General features: G+C 43.1%; 10 protein-coding genes across 10 annotated transcripts; 5 read left to right on the forward strand and 5 right to left on the reverse strand.

The window, feature by feature from the left end:
• The first annotated feature begins 2404 nt into the window (after window positions 1-2404).
• Window positions 2405-4038, forward strand: BDB00DRAFT_839650 (pyrimidine 5'-nucleotidase). The gene is made up of 5 exons (XM_053124716.1): window positions 2405-2506; window positions 2583-2693; window positions 2775-2887; window positions 2982-3129; window positions 3233-4038. The coding sequence occupies exons 1-5, from the start codon at window positions 2476-2478 to the stop codon at window positions 3733-3735; spliced, it is 906 nt and encodes a 301-aa protein (XP_052976371.1). The 5' UTR covers window positions 2405-2475; the 3' UTR covers window positions 3736-4038.
• Window positions 4039-4160: 122 nt separating this feature from the next.
• BDB00DRAFT_839654 (rac protein) lies at window positions 4161-5405 on the reverse strand. Its single transcript, XM_053124717.1, has 4 exons — window positions 5207-5405; window positions 5074-5145; window positions 4732-4912; window positions 4161-4608 (listed from the first exon to the last, which is right to left on the reverse strand). Exons 1-4 carry the CDS (start codon window positions 5239-5241, stop codon window positions 4318-4320), a joined length of 579 nt encoding a protein of 192 aa, XP_052976372.1. The 5' UTR covers window positions 5242-5405; the 3' UTR covers window positions 4161-4317.
• A 1069-nt stretch (window positions 5406-6474) lies between these two features.
• Window positions 6475-7555, forward strand: BDB00DRAFT_790608 (uncharacterized protein; the record flags this gene model as incomplete). Its single annotated transcript, XM_053120973.1, has 2 exons — window positions 6475-6638; window positions 6721-7555. The coding sequence occupies 2 exons, from the start codon at window positions 6475-6477 to the stop codon at window positions 7553-7555; spliced, it is 999 nt and encodes a 332-aa protein (XP_052976373.1).
• Window positions 7556-7874: 319 nt separating this feature from the next.
• Window positions 7875-11297, reverse strand: BDB00DRAFT_931511 (kinase-like domain-containing protein). Its single transcript, XM_053129040.1, has 5 exons — window positions 10349-11297; window positions 9988-10234; window positions 9657-9773; window positions 8931-9565; window positions 7875-8841 (listed from the first exon to the last, which is right to left on the reverse strand). Exons 1-5 carry the CDS (start codon window positions 11018-11020, stop codon window positions 8056-8058), a joined length of 2457 nt encoding a protein of 818 aa, XP_052976374.1. The 5' UTR covers window positions 11021-11297; the 3' UTR covers window positions 7875-8055.
• Window positions 11298-12357: 1060 nt separating this feature from the next.
• BDB00DRAFT_769404 (uncharacterized protein) lies at window positions 12358-13508 on the forward strand (the record flags this gene model as incomplete). Its single annotated transcript, XM_053119814.1, has 4 exons — window positions 12358-12655; window positions 12780-12903; window positions 13016-13316; window positions 13440-13508. Coding segments are annotated over 4 exons (792 nt in total), but the record flags the coding sequence as incomplete, so codon positions are not given.
• A 1264-nt stretch (window positions 13509-14772) lies between these two features.
• Window positions 14773-15622, forward strand: BDB00DRAFT_570563 (uncharacterized protein). Its single transcript, XM_053117899.1, has 2 exons — window positions 14773-14926; window positions 14988-15622. The coding sequence occupies exons 1-2, from the start codon at window positions 14802-14804 to the stop codon at window positions 15181-15183; spliced, it is 321 nt and encodes a 106-aa protein (XP_052976376.1). The 5' UTR covers window positions 14773-14801; the 3' UTR covers window positions 15184-15622.
• On the forward strand, window positions 15284-16396 carry BDB00DRAFT_570545 (uncharacterized protein). Its single transcript, XM_053117898.1, has 2 exons — window positions 15284-15511; window positions 15636-16396. Exons 1-2 carry the CDS (start codon window positions 15389-15391, stop codon window positions 16062-16064), a joined length of 552 nt encoding a protein of 183 aa, XP_052976377.1. The 5' UTR covers window positions 15284-15388; the 3' UTR covers window positions 16065-16396.
• Window positions 16397-19467: 3071 nt separating this feature from the next.
• Window positions 19468-19780, reverse strand: BDB00DRAFT_769367 (uncharacterized protein; the record flags this gene model as incomplete). The annotated part of the gene is made up of 2 exons (XM_053119812.1): window positions 19468-19615; window positions 19677-19780. Coding segments are annotated over 2 exons (252 nt in total), but the record flags the coding sequence as incomplete, so codon positions are not given.
• BDB00DRAFT_918270 (uncharacterized protein) lies at window positions 19528-20839 on the reverse strand. The gene is made up of 4 exons (XM_053128726.1): window positions 20218-20839; window positions 19845-20148; window positions 19677-19779; window positions 19528-19615 (listed from the first exon to the last, which is right to left on the reverse strand). The coding sequence occupies exons 1-2, from the start codon at window positions 20606-20608 to the stop codon at window positions 19907-19909; spliced, it is 633 nt and encodes a 210-aa protein (XP_052976379.1). The 5' UTR covers window positions 20609-20839; the 3' UTR covers window positions 19528-19615; window positions 19677-19779; window positions 19845-19906.
• Window positions 20840-21122: 283 nt separating this feature from the next.
• Window positions 21123-21695, reverse strand: BDB00DRAFT_875697 (uncharacterized protein; the record flags this gene model as incomplete). Its single annotated transcript, XM_053127385.1, has 3 exons — window positions 21123-21241; window positions 21331-21509; window positions 21571-21695. The coding sequence occupies 3 exons, from the start codon at window positions 21693-21695 to the stop codon at window positions 21123-21125; spliced, it is 423 nt and encodes a 140-aa protein (XP_052976380.1).
• Window positions 21696-22270: the final 575 nt, after the last annotated feature.

A 22270-nucleotide genomic window follows, 5' to 3' on the forward strand; every position in this document is an offset into this window, starting at 1 on the left:
TGTGTGTGTGTGTTTGTTTGTGGAGAGAGCAAGAGAGAGAGAGAGAGAGAGAGAGAGAGGAGGGGTGTCTGTGTATGTTGGTGGGGTGGAGGTCGAGAAAATTAAACTTTTCATCCCGTCGCTTATATACTACTAGCCTTTGGGGTTTTCTTTTTCTGCCTTCGGGGTCAGTTTAACCGAAGTCGCTAAATTCATTCCCGCTTATCTCTATTTACTTTTCGAAAAGAGAGGCAGTGCCCAACCAATACCGACCGGAGGAGGGAAAAGACTGTCATTTTTCTGCCCGGCTCATACAGTATACTATTGCATCTAGAAGCAGCATTCCTTATGGGCTCTTTTATTCACTCATGCTTTTCTTTTCTCAGTCGCTGCCTTGAATAAAAAAAGCCTTGAATAAATTGTAAATATGCGCCCTTGTTTTTTTCAAATCCAGCTGGAGCAATAGTGTTTGGCAACAAGCATATGTACAAGCCAGCTACTACAATGTGACGCTGTTGCTAGTTTGTTACCATGTGTGGATCCCATGATGTGGTTTTTCCCATATCCTGCAATATAGCAAGAGTGGATGCTTGCTTTTTGATGCAGGAAGGTTCCCATGGCGTGTAGGCTACCGTCATGCGTAATGAACATGTCAAAATATCTTTCCTGCAGATCTTTTGATTGAACTTGTATTATCAATTCCGTCTCCGGCTCTAATTTTTTCCCCTTTTCATCTGACGTTTTTTTACCTCGTGTCATCATCATCTCCACCTTAAATCAATCACTCAATTGTCAACCACTTGCCTTTTTATTTGGAAGCAGAAAGTTTAAGCAGAGTTAATCAATAGGTAAGCTGATATTCAATGTATTCATATATATATATGTCAAAGGCCATAAGCAATCGTCATCATTTTCTTAATGGCTTCGTTTTTGTGACGAGATGTTTATCGTCCTCCGTAATAGTAGATGCTACAGTATCATGTTCGCCAGATGTATATTGGGGACCACTTTAAAGTCACCATTTTAATCAACAATGAGCCTTATAACATACCCTATATACCTGACAATGTAACTCAATTTCCAAGTACACACAGATGACAGGACGTCATGCTATACCAATGGATAGAAGGAATTTGATACACACATACAAGCCATCATACGACATATCTCTCGCAAACTGCACAAAAATAACACATGGCTGTGTTGTTATATCGTACAGTTCTCACCATAGTCACCTACTACTGCTACGATGTGTATGTCTCAAAGAAATGTTTCCTCCAAGTAGCTGGTGCCTTCTTCAAGTATATCACACAAAGTTAAACTAAGACACCCTAATTGTAATCCTACAACAGAAATAAAAGAAATCCCTTAGCCCGACTCGTTCTACCAACGGTTTCTTACCCTTCTTCTTTCACAATGCTCGAACTGTTTGCATAAATGCTATCTATATGGACAGCAAGTATAAGGCGAGCAATGCGACAGTAACTGATCGATTTGTATACATTTCAGCTCTAATCTATCTCTGGTCTCTCCTCTACCCTAACCTCTAATTCATTATACGTGAATATCCACCCCCCTAATTGTACCGCAAAGAAGCGATCAATTACACAAGGTCGCCAAGTCTTTATTTATCACTGTTTTATGTCATTCAATGTCCGTCTCCACAAACGAACTTGGCATAATAAAATAAATACGGCACAGATTCATCCCACACATCAGTCTTCCAAGTAATAATAACGCCAGTCCACTCACATGCATGTATACTATATGACGACGACAGTTCCCAACAACAAACCTCATTCACTGATGAAAAACCGCAACGTGTTCATCATGTTACGGATTGTTTCCACCAACAACGTGATTATTTTACAGCGTATGGCGCTGATGAGGACAAAGTACATAATTTCAATTAGCTAAATAGGTTGCTAAGAAAAGCAAAGACACATATCATACAAGAAAGTAATAAAGAAGCTCTCGGACATTGGTAAATTGCTTTAACTAATACTACTTTTCATCAATAGTTTGCTGATAATGATCGATGCATGGCTACCTACAGTACTGTAGCTAAGCAGTAGCTCAATAAGCGCAATCACATCGGCTGGTTTATTGACAGAGCCTGCCGAACATACCGGCCAATGACAAATGATCTAAATTAAAGTATGAAAGTATGATCGCTTCTGCGTTTGCAGCCCTTCTCATTATATAGAGTATGCATGAATCATTTGAGTAAAACAAGAATACTTCTAGTAGAATTGCCCTCTTGATGCTTATTTGATACAGAATCATTATAGTAGAGTAGGAGTAAGACAGATGAAGTTCGGTTGTTTTTGTGCTTGCTCCACCCTGCTCGGTGCTTATCAATTGTTATGCAACGTTGAGTCACGATTTAGCGTGAGACAAAGCACTCCCCCTTTCTATTTATACATTCGAATCACACGCGTTCCGAAACTTCCGTGCCTTTTTTTTCTACCTTTCTTTTCCTCTTTAACATAAAAGATGGCATCCGATGACCGCGCGTCACAATTAGGTACATTCCCATGTCTTTTCTAAAATATGTTGAAGAACGTTATTGAGAGTTGTTGTTTACCTTCCTACACACGCAGTACAACAACTTTTAACCAATCCAACGGTCCGAATCAAGGACACGAAAGCAACTACAGAAAAATTAAGCACAATCCTTCAGGATGGACGACCGAATCTCCATTTTATCTGTGGTATGCCTTGTCTTTTCCCAATATCAACGATACATTATTCCGTTAGTAACGTGAAATAATATACTTTCAAACAACAAAAAGACTTTGACATGACAATGTCACGGTACTATACGCGAAATAAAGATACCGGCGCATTACAACGTAATCCTTCGTGTCACGGCGTTCCAAGCCTTTACTCCAAAATGGATCCAAAGGTAATACGAATACTGAGAAAAAGATGCAAAGAGATAGATTTATGGGTTTGTGTCATCCATCAGAAGATTAATAATGATTTATGCAAATGTTTAGTTCAAGATAACTACTGACAATTTACTGAACACGTATTATCCGATCGAGATTCACAAGGAGATGACGCGTGAGCAAAAGTTACCCTATATGATTGAATGGTGGCAAAAGGCACACGCGGCAATGTCTGCACAAAAAATAACTCGCGACGGTAAATAACGTTCTTTTAACATCAATCCTCCTCTTCCTCTTCATTTTCCTTCACTTAAAATATTTTTTCTATCTGTCCAACGTCAATCAACCATGGGAACCAGATATTCGAGGGATGGCCGAAGAAACACCTGTCGAGCTACGACCTGGTATTGACACTGTTTTGGAGCTATGCTATACCCGAGCACTCCCTTTCCTAGTCTTCTCAGCAGGCATTGGCAACATTATCGACGAGATCCTCAAGGAACACAAGCTCATGTTCCCAAACATGCACATTGTGTCCAACATGATGAAGTTTGACGAGCAAGGAGTCTGCGTTGACTTTGAAGAGCCACTGATCCACGTCTTCAACAAGTCCGAATTCCAACTAGAAAACACACCCTACTACAAGACGATCAAGGATAGGGCCAACGTTATTTTGATTGGTGACTCAGAGGGCGACTTACAGATGTCCCAGGGCGTCAAGCATAACTTGTGCCTGAACATTGGATTCTGTAATCACGATTGCGAGGCATTGGAGCCAAAATATACCGAGAAATTTGATATTGTCATTATGGGTGACGCAGACTTCAATCCTGTCATTGACATTCTAGAATGCCTCGGATGAAGCGTATAGCTTTTGTATGGTATTATCCCTCATTTTCAATTTAGAAAACATGTTGTAGTGTATTTGATTGGCGAGGTGATAATAAATATCTTTGGCTTGACTGTTACAAAACTACGAGGATGAGCACGACTGTCGGCTTAAATACAAACGATGAGATCAGCAGCAGCAGTGATCACATCTTACTCGAAGCTGGAGCTATGGTGCTGTGTCCAGGAAGACGGGACAGGAGGTTGCCAGCCTTGTGTTGTAACGATGTGGCAGTATGCGGCGACCTACAGCAACTAATAAGAAATGTGATCTCATCCAGTAGCCCCAGCTATACTGCGTGTGTTTACATATCACCGTAAATATAGCTCGTGTACAGTAATCCTCATGTAAATGAAAAACATACAACCGCAGGAACTTGCTTTTCAAAACAAAGACGGCCACAGTAGAGGGTAAATTTTATATATTTAATAAGAAAGCTATACGAAGATAAGAAAGGTGGAGGAGATGTTGACTGGTATTTGTGGTAAAGAGGTACGGGTAACAGAAGGATCGACGGGAGACAGATATACAGTAGTTTCGTGGGGACAATTTTAATTAGAGGATCATACAGGGTCTTTTTTCTTTCTTTCGAGGCGGCGGTGACAAGACCGCACGGATGGCTTCATCAAATACGTTCTTTAATCCCTTTTGCGTCAAAGCCGAACACTCCAAGTACTTTACTGCACCGATATCCTTTGCCATCTGTAAGCTCTGAGTATACGTCAACGGTACCATTCGCTTTTCACGCAGTTTTTCGATCGTCTGACGGTCCTCTCTCAAATCGAGTTTTGTGCCGACAAGGATTATGGGTATACGGGGTGCATGATGGCTGATCTCTGGGTACCACTGTGTATGTTGAGAGCATATACGCATTTTCCTAGGTAAGTCTCTCTGCTACACACTGGTCTTGACGACTCAACCCCCCCCCCCGGGGTCACTTGAGCCCAATGGATTTTTAAAAGTACTTGCCTTTGTTCGAACATTTTCAAAAGAGGGTGGACTGACGAGCGAAAAGCATACAAGAAACACGTCGGTTTGTGGATAAGAAAGTGGGCGCAGACGATCATAGTCTTCTTGACCGGCAGTATCCCATAACCCCATATTGATCGGTTTGCCGTCCACCATGACATTGGCCGAGTAGTTGTCGAATCTGTTGTAGTTTTTAGGATCGATGGTTGACGTTGTTGTCGTGGTCGAGTGTCAGAGAAGCGATAAAAGAGAAGAACAAAGAAACAAAAAAGACATTATTGAGAACATGATCGGCCATAGGACACACGCACACCGGTATATTGTTGTTCTTTTTTTATTTACACTGTAGGGATATATTCGCCAGGAAAAGCGTTTGTAGTATATGAGATCAGCAAACACGTTTTACCAACAGCGCTAACAAGAGTAGTTGTGCAGTTAGCTTTCTTGAACTCGGTCCTTCCAGGTAGAATCTTACCCATCGCCGACAACAACACATTTGATGGATTGCATTATGGCGAATGAAAGGAAGAGAGGGGGACACGCAGAGAGAGAGAGAGAGAGAGAGACAAAGGGAGAACGGGAGAAAAAGTGCGAGAAGGAAAAGAGAGAGAAAGGGAGAAAGAGGGAAGGCTTTGTTTTATGCAAAAGGAAAAAAAAAAAAAAGAAAGAACAAAGATAAGACGGCTGAGGACGGTGGTAAGTTCGCACAACAAAGAAAGTGCGAAAGTAGAGGCAGGGAGGACAAGAGAAGAAAGAATATAAGTAGCAGACAGGCGTCCATGTGCGTGTCTATGCCTGTGCCTGGGCTAAGTTCCCCTTTCCCCCAAACAAACATATGGGTGTTTGCAGTAATCTGGTCTTCCAGGTCAAATGGCTGGCCTCATCCACAAGAGAACCCGTCATGTGCATAGCAACAACATGTGCATATCATAGCAACAATAAGCAGCCCGAGGAAGCAAGCTCACTACACGAGCCTTTTGTCTGCTCGTGTGTGCGTGTGCATTGCATAGCGTGCTCTGTGCCATAACAACACCATAACAACGCCCTTTGGTCCAAAGGAAATCAGAGTGGGAGAACGGAACATCGGCAGAACAATTCATCCCGTCCATATGCCAGTCGCCAGAAAAGCATGTATTCGGAGTGTTTCCTTTTTGTGATAAGGTTGAAGGGAACACGGAGGGAAGGTAAAGGTGGGGGGGGGAGGAGGTGTTTACGCGATGGGTCAAGTGCTGTGTTGCTGATGAGGGGACCCTGCCAGTTTGTTTTGGTTTGTTGACGGACGCGTTGTAGTCTATATATACGCAGTGCCATTTGAATGTTTAGCACCATGTACGTTGCACACAGCTTGAATACCGGTAACCCCCCCTCCCCCAGTGAGAATACGTAAACCGGGACTTTACAGCAGCTAAATCCATCTTTAGCGTGGTACCACACACACAGCCATAACAGGCCTTTGCAAGCTATTAGTAGGCCTTTTTTATACAACACATCGGAGAGCGGTCTGCTCTTTGTGTTACGGAACTCCGAGGCTTTCCTCATATTCTTTTCTTTCTTTTGGTGTCAGTTTTCTCTTTTTTTTTAATTCAATGTCGTAAACCAGGTTTTTGCTCCACTTGGCTCCTTTCTTCTTCCTTTCTTCTTGTCAAGAGCTATCTGCCCTCCTTCGTCCCATCCCCTCCCTGCACCCCCCCTTGGGTATCGTTCCATTCACCCCCCCTTGCTTTTCCTCTCGAGAAACATGCCATGTGGCTAAACAACAGCATCTTTCTGCTGCTGCTGTTGCACTTTCTATACTGTTGCCAAGCGATCAACGTCGTCGTCGACTGTACCTGGCCCTGCGCAGACTCCACCCATGCATGTATCGTCACTGATGCCACCGTCCAGTGTGGTCCTCGGCATAACTCACAGTAAGCCTTTGAAGAGATAAACACTGATATGTTTTCCATTCCCGCTCATCGTCCGCCGACTGCTTTCATAAAAAAAAAAAAGATGGATTCTTCCACAGCCGAATGGGTCCCCCGTATTCATTGGCGAAACCGCACGTCGAAACACGCCTTGCGTTATATCACCCGATCCACCACTCCATGAAACCGAACTCGACCAAGTCTCCAACGGACGCCAATCCGTCATTCAATGGCCACCAGGCAACGCGAGCAACCCATTGGATGCGTACCTCAGCGACTGTGAACTCAACACCTACTGTAGTCAAGACACGCGCATTTGTGTCCAGAGTATCCCGGAGGATGCAACGTGCGAATCGACCCATCAGTGTCTGAACGCTATGCAATGCATTGAAAACCGGTGCACGGACACGAGCTTGGATGACAATGAAAACATCGACCGCAGTCATACCAGCCATGTGCATATTGCCATCATTGTTGTTGTCGTCGTTGTTGCTGTCCTTGTCATCATTTCCGCTGCTCTGTTTGTCTATTTCTATCGAAAGCGTAAATTAAAATTGAACAAGAAACACAACTCCTCGTCTTCTTCTTCTTCTCCATCGGTAATTGCATTACCTACTCTTTCCTCGCCTTCAGCACATCATCAACAACCACCACCCGCTCCTCCGTCATTATTGGTATCACCATCACAGCAGCAGCAACAACAACAACAACAACATAACCTTCATCTTCATCAAAGTCCACAGTCTCATGTACCACACCAGCCATCGACCTCTTTAGCTCAACCGTCGACAGAAACGACTCCGTACATGCAACAGCAGCATCTTCAGTATCAACTCCATCGACAACATGCCTCCATCGATATCAACCAAAACGATGCATCTACTTCTAACAACATTCCTCCTCCACCTTATTCACCTTGAAAACACACACATCCCAACCTCACCGTGTAAATAGCAACGCTTCCCCTCCATAGCATTTTCTTTTAGCATGTACAGTTTATTTTCTTTACAAATTAAATTTTGTTGTTTTTTCTTTTTTGAATCGTGAAAAGGGCAATTAACCGTGGAAGAGAATGGAAATGTGGCATTTTTAGAAATGGTTTAAGTACGACCTAGCCAGCGATGCAAAATGGTTTGGTAAAAAGGAACCCTAATGCAAATAAGACTTTGTGTCAATCACACTACAATAGTCTTCTGAGCTAAATGTATGTATTAGAAGGGATCTCCTGAATTGATATAATTGTGCGTGTTGTATATACGCAAGCGTGTATTATTAAGTGAGTTGTGTTAAAAAAAAAGATATAACTTGAAGAGGAGAATGCGTGATAAGAAAGGTTGGATTATGTATGTCTTGTCTGTGGTGTGTATAAAATATATATATATATATGTGTGTGTGTGTGTGTGTTTGTGTGTGATATCTACTATTGAGATGCTGGGTGATACGACGAAGGAGGGACTTGAGGCGTCAATCCGCCACGATATCGACTAATGGTAATGCCCAATCCCGAGGAAGACGAAGCAGAGGATGCTTGTCGATCCAAACTGGGTCGATGTTGCAATTGTTGTTGTGGATGATGTTGATTGTATGAACGATGATGATGATGAAGATGATCATAACCTTCTGGTCCTTCTTCGTATAAATCCTCCTCGTCCTCTTCCTCCAGATCAGGATATATATCAGAACCACGATGATGATGATGATGATGATGGTGTCGGTGATGATGAGGATGACTATACTGTGTATCATCGGAAAGACATGAAATGGGTCGCATAATATTGGATGATGATGATGATGATAGTGAATGTGGTTGTTGTCTATGACTATTATTATTGTTGTTAGGTGGAATGAAGGATGTCGAAAAAGATGATTTGCCATGCATAAGTGGTTCTACCACAGGTTGCTGTTCCTGTTGCTGTTGATGGTGATGGGCTGCTGCTGCTGCTGCTGCTTTAGATGAAGGAACAGACGGTCGCTGCTGCTGTTGTGGTTGAGATGAAACGCTTTTGGATCGTCGTCGCGTAATACCGTGTGTCAAGTTGGAAAGCGACGATGACAGTTTTTGAATTGACTTGCGGAGACGGTCCATGATCGTCACTGCTTGAGTGACCTCTTCATCAGTGACTTCAACGGCCTTGTACCGTCGAGGATCTGCTTCTTCCCACCATGCTTGTGGATCCTCAATGTCCTCAATCACCCAAGGATGATGCTAAAAAACACGTCCGATGATAGAAGTATGTCAGCCCCCCTTCTTCTGGTATCAATGCGTTGTACTACCAAGAAAGAAAATATGTGTACCTTGACTTGTTCGAGCGTGATACGCTCATCTGGATTCTTTGTTAATAACCGATGCAAAAGATGTTTGAGCTCATCAGAAATGTCGAATCCAATCTCTTCCGGGTCCGGAAACCTCAATGGCTCTGTGGGTATCGTATCGAACAGTTCGAATTCTGTGGCTGCCGTGAATGGACACTGACCAAAGATAAAACAATACAGGGTCACTCCCAGTGCCCACACATCGATGGCTTTGGTGATCCGGGGCCGATAATGTGATACTTTGTCGCTATTGTTGTTGTTGTTGTTGTTGCTGTTACCACTGTGAGTGCTATCTCTATTACTTTCGTCGTTGCCTGGTCCTTCTTTAGCGACACTATGGTTACTGCTATGACTATCCAGACTGGTCGTGGGACTGAGCGGCATGTCGCCTGCACAACAAAGTTCTGGAGCAAAGAATGCAGGTGTGCCTGCAGTCTCTGCCAACTCGCGATCCACGCGACTAGTATCACTCGTCGTAGTCGTGGACCGTTGTCCGTCGCCAGCCAATAACTCATTGAAATATGAGACGCCAAAATCCGAGATTTTAACAACTAGATCATTTGTCAATAGCAAATTGGCTGGTTTGATATCGCGATGAATGATGCCTTGATAATGGACTATTTTTCCATCAAGAAGAAAATTTTAATATTGAAAAAATCGTTGAATGAACAATAAAGAGAGATTTAATATAAAAAGAAAAAAACTTACGATAATCTAGACCGCTTACAACGTCTCTGAATACGCTACGCGCCTCGTCGATCGATAAAACCGGCATTTCATTCTCGTCGCGCCATTCGATCTCTCCGCCTTCCATATACTCCAGCGCTATATATCGTGTGCACATACATGTATATAGATGGATAAATTGGATTGAGTGTTAAAAAAACACAAATTTCGCATAGTTAGTAAGGGGAGTCGTGCAATAAAGAAGGGGCAGAGGGATAGAAGAGTCAATCCTTCTTTTCATCCTTGGATTGGGCTGGCCCACCCCCCTTCACATATACACACACATCCATGAGAGAAATGTATATTTATTTACCCATATATATTTTTCGACTGGCAGGATCATCAATCACTTCACGTAGCCTGACAACGTGTGGATGGGCACACTTTTTCAAAATGGCAATCTCACGCCGAATCTTTTGTTCGTTCTCTCTGTACTGCGGCAAATCAGTCTGCTTTTTGAGTCCATCCAGTCCAGAGCGGACATGCTGTTGACTGTTGCCACGTAACAGACTGTATCCAAGTTGCCGTCGTCGGGTTCGCTTGTCGACAATTTTAATGGCCTGTGTTGTTGGTGTCACCAAAAAAAGAAATTAAGGAGTAACGGTGCGACGACGACCGTTAATAATAATATTAAAAAACAAAACGAATATGTTCATAGCAACTGCTTAGTTTACCACTAGTTCACCCGTTTCGATATCTTCAGCAAGTTTGACTTTTCCATGGACACCTCGACCGATTTCTTTGATAATCATGTACTTGTTGATAACCTTGTTGCCCGTCGCAGGGTCATAGTCCTTGTTGATAGTGTTGGTCATTACTACGTCATTTTGCTGATGTAATAATGGTGGAGGAAGTCTAGGCGAGGACGGTGTACTTGACTGTTGTACTTGACTACTGTTGTTGATTGGGTGCAACAGTTGGCTGTTATTATTATTATTAGTAGTAGTGTGTGGTTGGCGCGAAAAGGAGAATTTGCGAATGCGTTCTGTCAATCCAGAAGATGGTTGTGATTGTTCATGGTCATTCGTTGGAGAAGTCACAGTAGTGGTTGTAGGGTATACGGACGGATAACCATTGGAGCGTCGCATCGAAGACCGTGTTGCTGCTGGTGGTCGTTCCAAGTCGGTTGTACTATTACTGGCACCGGTGGTGGTGGTGATGCTGGTTGCATTGCTGGTTGGGGTGACGACGAGACTGTCGGCACTCTTCCATGGAGTCAAAGAATGACCGGTCAGCAGCATGGAAAATGGATTCTTTTCACTATTTTGGGGTATACTGGAGCGTCTTTGTGCAAAGTAGGTGGGTTCGTGGATAGGTGAAAAGTCTGCTGCTGACGACGGCTGCATATTAGTAGTATTACTTTTGTTGTTGCTGTGTATTTGTGGTGTATAACGGATGTGTGCGGCGAGGGAAATAGTGAGAAATGGTAAAGAAGACGGACGGATAAAAAGAAGTAAAAGAGGGGAAAACGAGAGAGAAGAGAAAGCGACGATATATATGCCTTGAGCGTTGCTGTTGTTGTTGTTGTTGTTGTTGTTATTGCTAATAAGAAGCAGAAAAAAGAAAAAAGAGAGGAAGAGAGCGCAGCGTGGGCTGAGGTTATAATGTCCAACCACCTAGAACCTCTCCAAATCAAGTAAGCGGCACCCTTTCTTGTTGTTATTGCTTATTGCCCGTTTGTCAAGGACTGCTAGAATCGTGTATTATATGGGGGCAGCATCGCATTGACTCACATGCGAGTAGGTTTCTGGATTCTGCTGCAATACTAAAACTCACACACGCACCATGTTTATTATTATTCTCTGCGCACGACGACGTTTTGCACCTGACAGACAACTCTTATTTACACCTCTCGGATAGTGTCGGAAAGGGAGAGAGAAAGAGAGAGAGAGAGTCGGGGAGCTTTCTTTAATTGGAGAAGGCATCGTGTGCGTTCAAAAGAAGATCCACTTTAAGCATGGCGTTGTTGCTGCTGCTGCTGCTGCTGCTGTTGTTGTTCATTAAAGCACTTGCATGCAGCCGTTAACAAAGCAGCACGATACGCACAGTGCAGGACTTGTATTACAAGGATCCACCACCCATTCTACTTGCTGCTATTACAAGTTAGTATGTATTGGAAATGGATCGGTGAGTCGAGAGTATTAAGAAGCTGCTGTCAACAACAAACAACATAAGAGAAAAAAGGGAAAGGCTGAAATAGTGTCACTGATCACACTGAGCGAGAAAACACACACACACATTCACCCTCCTTTCTGCTTCTCTTCTTCCACCCCCTTTGCCCAACTTGGCAAACGCTGCTCGCACCAAGCCCCCCCTCCCCTCCCCTCCCCTCCCTCTTTTGTCTTTTTCAACCTGTTCTCTCTTTCTGTCTCTCTCTTTTTCTCTTCTTTCTACCTTTCACCTTTTCTCTTGTTGTATACCCTCACCCTTTCTACCAACACATACCTCACTAATCGCGCGCAAATGAGGAGCAGCAACAGCAGTAGTAGTAGTGTTCAGTCGCCGTCTCTGCCGTCAAGGTTACTGTCGGTGCTATTGGTGGTTGTCCTCTTGTCCAGCTGCGTAGTCAAGGGATCAATTGTTGTTCTCGTGCGTCTCTTTTACTCCAATCACCCCTCATCTCTCGATAGTCTGCTATAAACCAACTCACTCATACATGAAAAGCTAACCCTTTGTTTCTTTTTCCGTTGAACAGACCAACAACATGACCTATGCAGATCACGCCGCGGCATTCGGTCCGCGATTATCGGAGAAGGGAAAACTGGGCTTCTTAATTGAACCCGAGCAGGATCCGACAGGTTGCAGCCCTGTCGTAGTAGAGAAACCACCGTTTCTACAAGAGGATAGCTGGATTGCATTGGTACGGCGAGGAGATTGTTCATTTATTACAAAGGTGCGCTCGATGCAGAAAAGCGGTGCTACGGCTGTGGTGGTTGGAGATCCTGACCATCCGGGCCGTTGGATCACCATGTATGCACCTGGTAAAGTTTTTTTTTCTTCCTTTTTATTGGGACATGGTGTGAGGTGAGACAGAATGCTACAGGGATGCGTGATCGTGTGTATGTGTGTGAATATGGGACTAACACTATGCCTTATGTCCAATAGGAGACACATCAGATGTGTTGATTCCAAGTGTATTTCTTGCACAAGAAGAGTACTTGTCGCTGCTATCATTAGCGAGGACTGGACCTATTCCGATCCGTCTAGAGCTGGACGACTTTATCTCTTGGTAAGCAATATTAGAGAATTGAGGGGGGTTCATTTGTTTCTGAATATGTTTATATTATGCGCGTTGTGTGTATCTGTAATACTCAAGTGGCATGGCATATACCACCTTCTAGGCCACTCATCGACGTTCTCATCATCGTCGTTATATCACCCACCATCCTCCTTGTCCTCATCTACATTTCATGGCGTATCCGTCAACGACAAAAGCGACGAGCCGAGCTGGCAGATGTCAAGACTGTCAATAAGCTGACAATCAAGAAATTCAACCGGCAAAAGATACGTGAGAACGAACGGGAAGAATGTGCCATTTGTCTAGAGGATTATATGGAGGCCGACAGCCTACGCGTGCTACCGTGTCAACACGATTTCCACGCGCAGTGCGTTGATGCATGGTTAACGACGCAGAAGAAATTTGTAAGTCCTTTTTTCTTTTTGGGGTGGTTTGTTTTGATTGTGCTAGTACTACCACTAGTACTACTTCTACTGTAACCTGTCGTTCCCGCAATGAGATACTAATAACACATTACACAATAACAGTGCCCGATCTGTAAAGCTTGTATAGAACGACTTCCATGCCCTCAACAACAGCACGAAAGAGGTATGTGACACCAGAAAATGAGTCTTGAAGAACACACAGGGAGGGAATGTTTATCGGAATGGCTCACACGCTTTACTCCATTTAGAGCCATTATTGCCCATCTACGGCACTGTACCCAGTTCTGAACGGATGGTGTAACTGCTAGACTCAGCTTTTGCTCTTCTCACTTGGAGCAGCGTTTCTCTCTTCTTTTGTAATCTTTTTCATTTGCTTTTTTTGGCTTTTTTTTTGTTTTGTACAGTATTTTACCTACCTTGTTTACATCATACGCACAACACAGCACAAACACTACACTCACACACATTTCAACCGTATAAAATAAAAAGAGAAGCATTTGCATGCATGCACAATGTGCATTCGCTCACTTTAGTCTTTTTTATCTGGTTTCTGCAGTTTATTTGTGTATGAGTATACTACTATATACACATGTTATATGCATTGTACACAAGCGGCACTTTTGTCTATCGCTCTCCTTAAACATGCATGATGATTCGTACATGAAGTGCACATGAGATTAAATTATTGCTACTAATCAGCCTGCTCTATAACATCTATTATGTTGCTGTTTTATGCCCTGCCAACGAAGCTGTGTTTTTGTTGACGACGCCGTCATCATCTGATTTGAATGAAAGAATAAAAGTAGCTTAACACTTGAACAAGGTTTTTCCAGGACCCCGCATTGTGTGTATTACACAATTACCCAACAACACAAGGTAATGTATACTGCTGTGCAGATTATACAGTACTGTTCAGCAATAACAGAGAAAGGGCAAAGCTATTATTAAAACCAACGACGTGTGAAGTTGACAGCTTCGTAATAGTAACCGCTGCACGAAATGCCCTGTCAAGTTGTTACGCACTGTTAAGCGGGCTGTTAAACTCTAAAATTTAACAGCGACTGCTGCAGGTGCTCCAATTGCTCAGTTAAACAAAGAATGCCTCAGCTCAATGTATTATATATATGCTTGCCGAGCAAACGAAACCTCTTGATTGGATTACTGTCAATTTTCCCCAGCACTTCTGAACTTGTTCCAACTTTGAGCGACGATAGCTCAAAACTTTATCAAGAAAAGGGAAAATCGAAACCGATAACTTTCCTGGTCAAAAGGAAAATTTTTTATCGGTTTAAAATTTGATATGGGGTGATGAGATATTTTAAAGTAACCCAATAAAGTGGTACGGTTTGAGGTGGCGTGCATACCGTATACTAGCCGAAAGAGAGAGAACCCCTTTTTCATCACCGTCACAACAAAGTTAAGCTGCACCAAGTGTCGTTCTCTTTCTTCTTACATCAATCCAAAATGTACACTTTCACTTTCCGTCTTAACAATTCTGAAAATAACATCCATCGCTGTCAATACTGCGACAAGGTTATGCAACCAATTCGAACCTTCACCGACATATTCCTGAAAAGCATAGACTGCAAGTACCGTGAAGGATATAAAAGTGAGTTTGATATAGTACTAATGCATATCATTTGTTAATAGTCAAGATGTCCCTGCTGAGTCGATTAGCGAATCGCGTGAAACCGAGGATAGCGATCTTGGAGACGAAGGAGATAACTTCGATGATACTTCGGTTATCGATCAAGAGGATTTCTTCTACCTTGAAGTTGATGACAGTCTCGAGGCTGATGAAGGGGAAGTTAGCGACTTTAACCAGCAGGGTGCCTACCATAGATAGGAGTCCAACCCATTCTATCCGTTTAAAATCGAAATGGAGATGCAAGCCCTGTTGTTTTTTAAAGGCTCTCAGGACAGATTCTCCAACAGAATCTCGAAGAAGATTCTGCAGCTTTTAAAGAATTTCATCGAGTTATCTCACAAAGAGCGAGATCTAATTCAACCAAGACCGGAGGGCTTCGACCCGATTAAAAACGTACCAAAGGATGACAGAATTTGCAAGAGCCATGATCCCGGCAGAAATTTCCCAAGCTCGAAGTTCACAGTTGCCAAATCAACAAAGGAGAGAGCCAGGAGCCTGCCGATCTATTCATGATCAAACCTTCCAGGTAGTGTCTTAGCAGTACATTTATACTTTTCACAAAAGTGCACGTCAGATAAAAGATGCTAACACCATTCACTTGGGGCTTATCGTCTATTCACTTGGGTATGGTCATGTCAAACCCTGTCAAGGTCCAACACCTCAAGTTTTTTCTGCCTGACTTTACAGCGAACAAACGCTATACCTTGAATCAAGGTCGAAAATGGAAGGATTACTATCATTTCCCGGCACCAATGGTTCCAAAGGAGTTATCCAACGCTGAGGCGGATTATTGGGTTGGCGATGTTGTCTATTGCCGTTCTACTCGCCAATATCAAATCATCGACACGTCCTTTACTATGGAGCAAAGCGTTTTTGCTACATGCTACCCTGTAACGCTAGACGACAACAACAGATTGCTTCTTCTTGCGTATCACAAAAGTGAACGTACCTTTGTCCAACATGACAGTGCCGTATATGTCGATTCAAGAACTGGAGGGGAGATACGATATCTGCTCGTCAGACGGCCTCTGGCCAAATCGAATGGTCACCAAGAAACCGCCTCTCTGATATCCATTTGAGCATGATACAAAAAGCTCGCGAACACCGTGATCGAGTTCCGACCAATCTTCAAACCGGAAGACATTTGAAGGTTCGGGTCGTCCCAATTTCCGTGTTTTCCGATGATACCAGTGGCAATCGGGCCTCAGTAATTTTCCTAGGTGTAATGCTTAACACGGCTAAGGGAAGCAGCGTGGTCTGGAATACCAAGAATATATCTGGTGAGATCTCAGGAACTTTGGAAGTTAAGAGTAAGCTTGAAAGCTTGCTATTTGATGTCGCCGAAAAGATCCCTGAAAACAATATCCAGGGGATCGCAGTCGTTACAGATTCGGCAAGTGCATATACTGCTGCTCGTTCACAATTGCGCCGCGTCCACCAACATATCGTTTGGCTTCCGTGTTTTGCCCATCAAATGAATCTTTGTATCGCAGACATGTTCAAGGCCTTTACTTCGCTAAAGGACTACGTTGCCCAAGCCGTCAGAGTTATTGAAGCGTTCGACCGTTCACCATATTTGATTCGAAAACTTAAAAGATTATCAGACCGGTGCACCGCAACGACGTAGGGTTACCTTGCGACAACCTGCAAGTACCCGATGGAACAACCATTTTGACGCTTTCAGAAGCCTATGTAATACACAGATTGCATTGAAGGTACCCATTTTAATTCGTAGTAATCCACGGTCAACTTGAACTTAATGCAACAAGTTACTAATTCATAAATATTTTCTGAACAGCATACCGTCTTGTCCTTAATAGAAACGATGGATACTCGCTTGCCACCTGAAGTAGCAAACATTATCAAGGATGAAACTTTCTGGGTGCACGTACAAGGATTGCAATCAATGGTCCAGCCTTTTGTCACCAGCCTCGATTGTTTGCAAAGCGACCAAGCAAGGCTGTATCATATTGTTCATCAGTTTGCAAATATCATCCCGCACATCGTTGCAAACGATTTTGTTAAGACGTTGCCGCAAAAACAGCTGGGTGTCTTTATCAGTCGATTGGAACGACGCTGGTATCAGCGGGAGCAGCCACTTTTGCTTCTGGCATTGTACCTAAACCCGACTTATCGTCTCAATAATTCAACACTTTCCTGGATCCTTTTCACAGAGACACCGAAAACTGAGGCGTATCTGTTTTCGAGCTTGGCTTGTGGGCTGCGCGGTACTTTTCTATGTGGACTGGACAAAAATCCCAGAGTATGATGGCGTAAATACAAAGATACCATGAGCAGGAATACCCATTCAGTGCAAATATGGCCAAGCAATTCCCGTCAATGGAGCGATATTGGGCTATGATAGAGCAAGCCAACCATGAGTGCAAGGATCTGGTGTTCGTGGCTCGCCGCGTGCATTCAATTGGCGTCAACTCAGCTTCCTGTGAACGGCTGTTTAGCGATATGGGATTCATTCACAGCAATCGACGAAACGGACTTGGGTGGAAAGAAGGTGCTCAAAATTGCACAAGTCCGAGCAATGCTACGAAAAGAAGACGTGCACATGCGACGGATGCACACTGAAACACACACGCCCACACCCACTGCTCGACCATGCTACAGCGGATAGCAAGTAGTCAAAGTTTGGTTATGGAGGGCAGCATGGACAACATAGACGAACAAGAGCCTGACGACGAGGACATGCACGAAGAAACCATACCTGGACATGTTGACGAGAAAAGTGCCGCTGTTCTGGCGTCCAGATGGAACGTTTTGGTGAACGAATGGTTTGAAATGTTGTATAGAGAGGTTCAAGATTCTTGCCAAGATCAAGCGAGTGATGAGGTTCATCCAGCCGAAAATAAAAGATACAAGTGGAAGCTGGAATTGCTGTTTCTGTCTGGTTTGCCTGCACTAGAAAGCTTCGAATAATGTTTTGTTTAAGGCTTTTGATACAGACACCTCCTTCTATTTTCAATCCTCATCAGGTTACACACATCCTATAAATATATACTTGTGGGGTGTCCGCAAGGATGTGTTCACTTGTAACAATGGACCACATTGAAGTATCGCTGTATATAACAAAAAAGATCGGAACTCCCTGTTCTTGCTTAACAGATATATATACTGTAATTATAACTAATTTACTGTGAATTGATGGTTTTTTTCTCTGTGAATCATTGTAACTACATGTGCTTTTAATGTTAAAACTTGTTATTGTTGTTCCTGTGAAAAACTTATGGATTTGCCCTTTTCATCTGGATTCACAAAAGAAAACTTCATACAGAATAATAGTTTTCCGCCTTTTTTTTCGCCGTGGTGAATACCGTCCTTGTTGGCGTTGGTAATACAGAGGGGGCATTACCAGCAGCAACTTCGAATCATTCTACAAGCATTACTCAAGGTTCAGCAACTGTCAACGTTGGTGCTGGTAGCGAAGTGCACACGAGGTATTGTTTTCAATACTTACAGAACGGATCTTATTTTGAATATCTATGCTATTTTATCACGCAGGGAGCCAAATTTATGAGATGTGCCACGCTCGCCCGGAACACTTATACTGGATGCGACACTGTCTAGCGATGAGGACACGACACGGACAATGATACTTTTAATTCTTACAGGAGTAGTGCTGCGCTCCCACTGAAAATGTAACGCGTAGTCAGGCATCCTCTGGTCACGAATCTAGCCTAGGTCTCTCTCGCTTCTATGGCCACTCTATGTCATCTTCAATGCCCGTTGCAGTGACAACAGTGTCTGTAGCCACACCTGCATTGGCACCGATTGAAAACAGAGCAGGTCGTGTATGCTTTTTACCTAGCACATTATGTATGAGAGTAACTATAAAACGCGCATGATACTCACAGTTATATTTTCGATATATCGACAGCAAACAACCAAAACCTCAACCGGACCGTGCCAAGCACAAACACTATCAACAAGTCGCCTACTCAGAATGAAGATCCACGACCAACAGAAAGAAAGCGAGGTCGTCCGAGGAAGACAGCCTGCATGTAGGTCGGATCACAATGATCTCTTCGAAACAGCTCTTCTCACCTGGGGATTTCTCAGTAAAAGTAGTAGTGATGGACGCTTACTGTGCGAAAAGGTGCTCACAAAATTATTTTATAGCAGTAAAATCCTCTTTTTCGGACAGTGAGTGTCCAAAACTGATAGTAGCATAGCAACAAAAAGCACATGAACAATAAAAATACAGATGATTAAAAATGTATGAGCTCGTACAAAAAGTATTCAAAAATATTCAACCTGGAAATTCATTACAGCTGCAAAATGAATATTCATTTATTTTCATATCTATCCTATGTTTCTCGAATACTTTTTCCTGAGGTGTACATACTAATTACTTTCCTTTTTTTTTCTTTTTGTTTTTGAAAAGTTCCCCGACTTGACCCCATACATACTAGCCGAGCGAAAAAAACAGGACTATGGGCCGGCAGAACTTTTTTGTTTGGTCCGAGCGAACTATCTTGAGCGCTTGGCAGGGGCCGGTCGACAGTTGAAAGCTTCTAATATTTCTGGTTTGGAAATAATATCCCGTCGGTCGAAAATGATCACTTTTGATAACGATGGTATAAGATCAATCACAAGTTTCTGTATACGGGTATTGTCACTAAAAAAACTTAAATGAGATTATGCATGCATAGAAAGACTACTCTTTTGACTGTATGTACCAAACAAATTGATATATATCGTGGCAGTCGGTGCTCAAACCTGCGAAATCCAAAGCTACCAAACAAATATCCTTGGGAGTGGCCTTGAGATAACTGAGAAGATCTATGAAGGGCTTATTTTAGATTTTGAAGGGGTACATATACAATGGTGTTGCTTCAAAGCATTACCTTGGCAAGAACCATCGACGTTGTGCAATTTTTCTAAAATACTTGTAGGCCGTGGCATGTCCCTAGCTAACCAGTAATGGACCACTACTGGTACAACAAGGCGACACATAAACTTTGTCAACGCGAGAGCGTTCTTGCAAACGGCTCACCATCTGTTGCAGCAACTTTACTCTATTGTTGTCGTTTTTGCCCTGTGATGGCGACTTGCGGACATAACCGAGCACCTCGATCCCAGCATTCTTCATATCTTGTATCTCTGCCTGATACCGGGACAAATGGTCTTTGATTTCTATGATTACTTTTTCTTCATGGGTGTTAGTTTTCTTTCGCCATGAAGACATATGTAACGTTCCAACAGTCATATCTCTCGTACCGTGATATCGCGTTTTAAGCATATATAAAGATCTTCGTCTTTCTTTCTGCGAATCCTTGTCAGTGCTGTTGAATGGCTTGGCTTCAACTGTCATCATTTTCACTACACCATTGCCCAAGCTTTTTGGGGTCCGGAGATCATCTCGAAGATGGGGTGCCAACATCTTGATTACAGCAGAATTGGAAATGGAAACACTGTTGTATAGTGCATCGTTGCCTGGATCGTCGATAAGAAATAGTGTATCCAAGGTTTCCACCAACTGCGCCTCTGTCAAATCCTTGTTTTCCTTGTCACCAACATCCGAGGATGCTTCAGGTGTTTCGGCACGGGGATAATCTTGAAGATATTTCTTATATGTGATTGGTCGTGCATTCACCTTAGCTTTTGACATCACAAAAGGATCTTCAGGGTCGCTTTTATACACAAGGATTGAATCTTCGTCGCGAGCGAGTTTTTCAGCACAGCGTTGCGCGTTTTCTGCGGTGTGCTACATCGCCAACCCAATAATCCGCCTCAGCGTTGGATAACTCCTTTGGAACCATTGGTGCCTGGAAATGATAGTTATCCTTCCATTTTCGACCTTGATTCAAGGTATAGCGTTTGTTCGCTGTAAAGTCAGGCAGAAAAAACTTGAGGTGTTAGACCTTGACAGGGTTTGACATGACCATATTCAAGTGAATAGACGATAAGCCCCAAGTGAATGGTGTTAGCATCTTTTATCTGACGTGCACTTTTGTGAAAAGTATAAATGTACTGCTAAGACACTACCTGGAAGGTTTGATCATGAATAGATCGGCAGGCTCCTGGCTCTCTCCTTTGTTGATTTGGCAACTGTGAACTTCGAGCTTGGGAACTTTCTGCCGGGATCATGGCTCTTGCAAATTCTGTCATCCTTTGGTACGTTTTTAATCGGGTCGAAGCCATCCAGTCTTGGTTGAATTAGATCTCGCTCTTTGTGAGATAACTCGATGAAATTCTTCAAAAGCTGCAGAATCTTCTTCGAGATTCTGTTGGAGAATCTGTCCTGAGAGATTTTAAAAAACAACAGGGCTTGCATCTCCAATTCGTTTTTAAACGGATAGAATGGGTTGGAGTCCTATCTATGGTAGGCACCCTGCTGGTTAAAGTCGCTAACTTCCCCTTCATCAGCCTCGAGACTGTCATCAACTTCAAGGTAGAAAAAATCCTCTTGATCGATAACCGAAGTATCATCGAAGTTATCTCCTTCGTCTCCAAGATCGCTATCCTCGGTTTCACGCGACTCGCTAATCGACTCAGCAGGGACATCTTGACTATTAACAAATGATATGCATTAGTACTATATCAAACTCACTTTTATATCCTTCACGGTACTTGCAGTCTATGCTTTTCAGGAATATGTCGGTGAAGGTTCGAATTGGTTGCATAACCTTGTCGCAGTATTGACAGCGATGGATGTTATTTTCAGGTTTGTTAAGATGGAAAGTGAAAGTGTACATTTTGGATTGATGTAAGAAGAAAGAGAACGACACACTTGGTGCAGCTTAACTTTGTTGTGACGGTGATGAAAAAGGGGTTCTCTCTCTTTCGGCCAGTATACGGTATGCACGCCACCTCAAACCGTACCACTTTATTAAATTCTGTTAAACCGATAAAACTGTTCCTTTTGACCAGGAGAAGAAAGTTATCGGTATCGATTTTTCCTTTTCTTGATAAAGTCTTCGAGCTATCGTCGCTCAAAGTTGGAACAAGTTCAGAAGTGCTGGGGAAAATTGACAGTAATCCAATCAGGAGGGCTCGTTTGCTCGGCAAATATATATGCTCATATGTAATACATTGAGCTGAGGCATTCTTTGTTTAACTGAGCATTTAGAGCACCTGCAGCAGTCGCTGTTAAATTTTAGAGTTCAACAGCCCGCTTAACAGTGCGTAACAACTTGACAGGGCATTTCGTGCAGCGGTTACATACTGTTACGAAGCTGTTAACTTCACACGTCGTTGGTTTCAATAAAAGCTTTGCCCTTTCTCTTGCGCAGGGGGCAGCGGCAGAAACGTCAGACCGGAGAGTGGCGTT

The sequence above is a fragment of the Zychaea mexicana genome, assembly GCF_025766255.1.
Source record: "Zychaea mexicana strain RSA 1403 chromosome Unknown BDB00scaffold_76, whole genome shotgun sequence".
Classification (NCBI taxonomy): domain Eukaryota; kingdom Fungi; phylum Mucoromycota; class Mucoromycetes; order Mucorales; family Lichtheimiaceae; genus Zychaea; species Zychaea mexicana.

Excerpts from the sequence above, each read along its gene's own strand:
- BDB00DRAFT_570545 (XM_053117898.1), top strand. The coding sequence starts at position 15,389 with ATGACAGAATTTGCAAGAGCCATGATCCCGGCAGAAATTTCCCAAGCT. Across the intron at positions 15,512-15,635 it reads TTCATGATCAAACCTTCCAG|GTCCAACACCTCAAGTTTTT; the intron begins GTAGTGTCTTAG and ends AACCCTGTCAAG.
- BDB00DRAFT_918270 (XM_053128726.1), bottom strand. The coding sequence starts at position 20,608 with ATGTCAAAAGCTAAGGTGAATGCACGACCAATCACATATAAGAAATAT. Across the intron at positions 20,149-20,217 it reads GCTTAAAACGCGATATCACG|AAAAAGTAATCATAGAAATC; the intron begins GTACGAGAGATA and ends ACACCCATGAAG.
- BDB00DRAFT_931511 (XM_053129040.1), bottom strand. The coding sequence starts at position 11,020 with ATGCAGCCGTCGTCAGCAGCAGACTTTTCACCTATCCACGAACCCACC. Across the intron at positions 10,235-10,348 it reads TCGAAACGGGTGAACTAGTG|GCCATTAAAATTGTCGACAA; the intron begins GTAAACTAAGCA and ends CCAACAACACAG. Across the intron at positions 8,842-8,930 it reads TCACGCTCGAACAAGTCAAG|CATCATCCTTGGGTGATTGA; the intron begins GTACACATATTT and ends CGTGTTTTTTAG.
- BDB00DRAFT_570563 (XM_053117899.1), top strand. The coding sequence starts at position 14,802 with ATGTACACTTTCACTTTCCGTCTTAACAATTCTGAAAATAACATCCAT. Across the intron at positions 14,927-14,987 it reads CTGAAAAGCATAGACTGCAA|TCAAGATGTCCCTGCTGAGT; the intron begins GTACCGTGAAGG and ends ATTTGTTAATAG.
- BDB00DRAFT_839650 (XM_053124716.1), top strand. The coding sequence starts at position 2,476 with ATGGCATCCGATGACCGCGCGTCACAATTAG. Across the intron at positions 2,694-2,774 it reads GAATCTCCATTTTATCTGTG|ACTTTGACATGACAATGTCA; the intron begins GTATGCCTTGTC and ends AACAACAAAAAG. Across the intron at positions 3,130-3,232 it reads ACAAAAAATAACTCGCGACG|ATATTCGAGGGATGGCCGAA; the intron begins GTAAATAACGTT and ends CATGGGAACCAG.
- BDB00DRAFT_839654 (XM_053124717.1), bottom strand. The coding sequence starts at position 5,241 with ATGCAATCCATCAAATGTGTTGTTGTCGGCGATGG. Across the intron at positions 4,913-5,073 it reads GGCGAATATATCCCTACAGT|ATTCGACAACTACTCGGCCA; the intron begins GTAAATAAAAAA and ends AAACTACAACAG. Across the intron at positions 4,609-4,731 it reads TTGAAAATGTTCGAACAAAG|TGGTACCCAGAGATCAGCCA; the intron begins GCAAGTACTTTT and ends CAACATACACAG.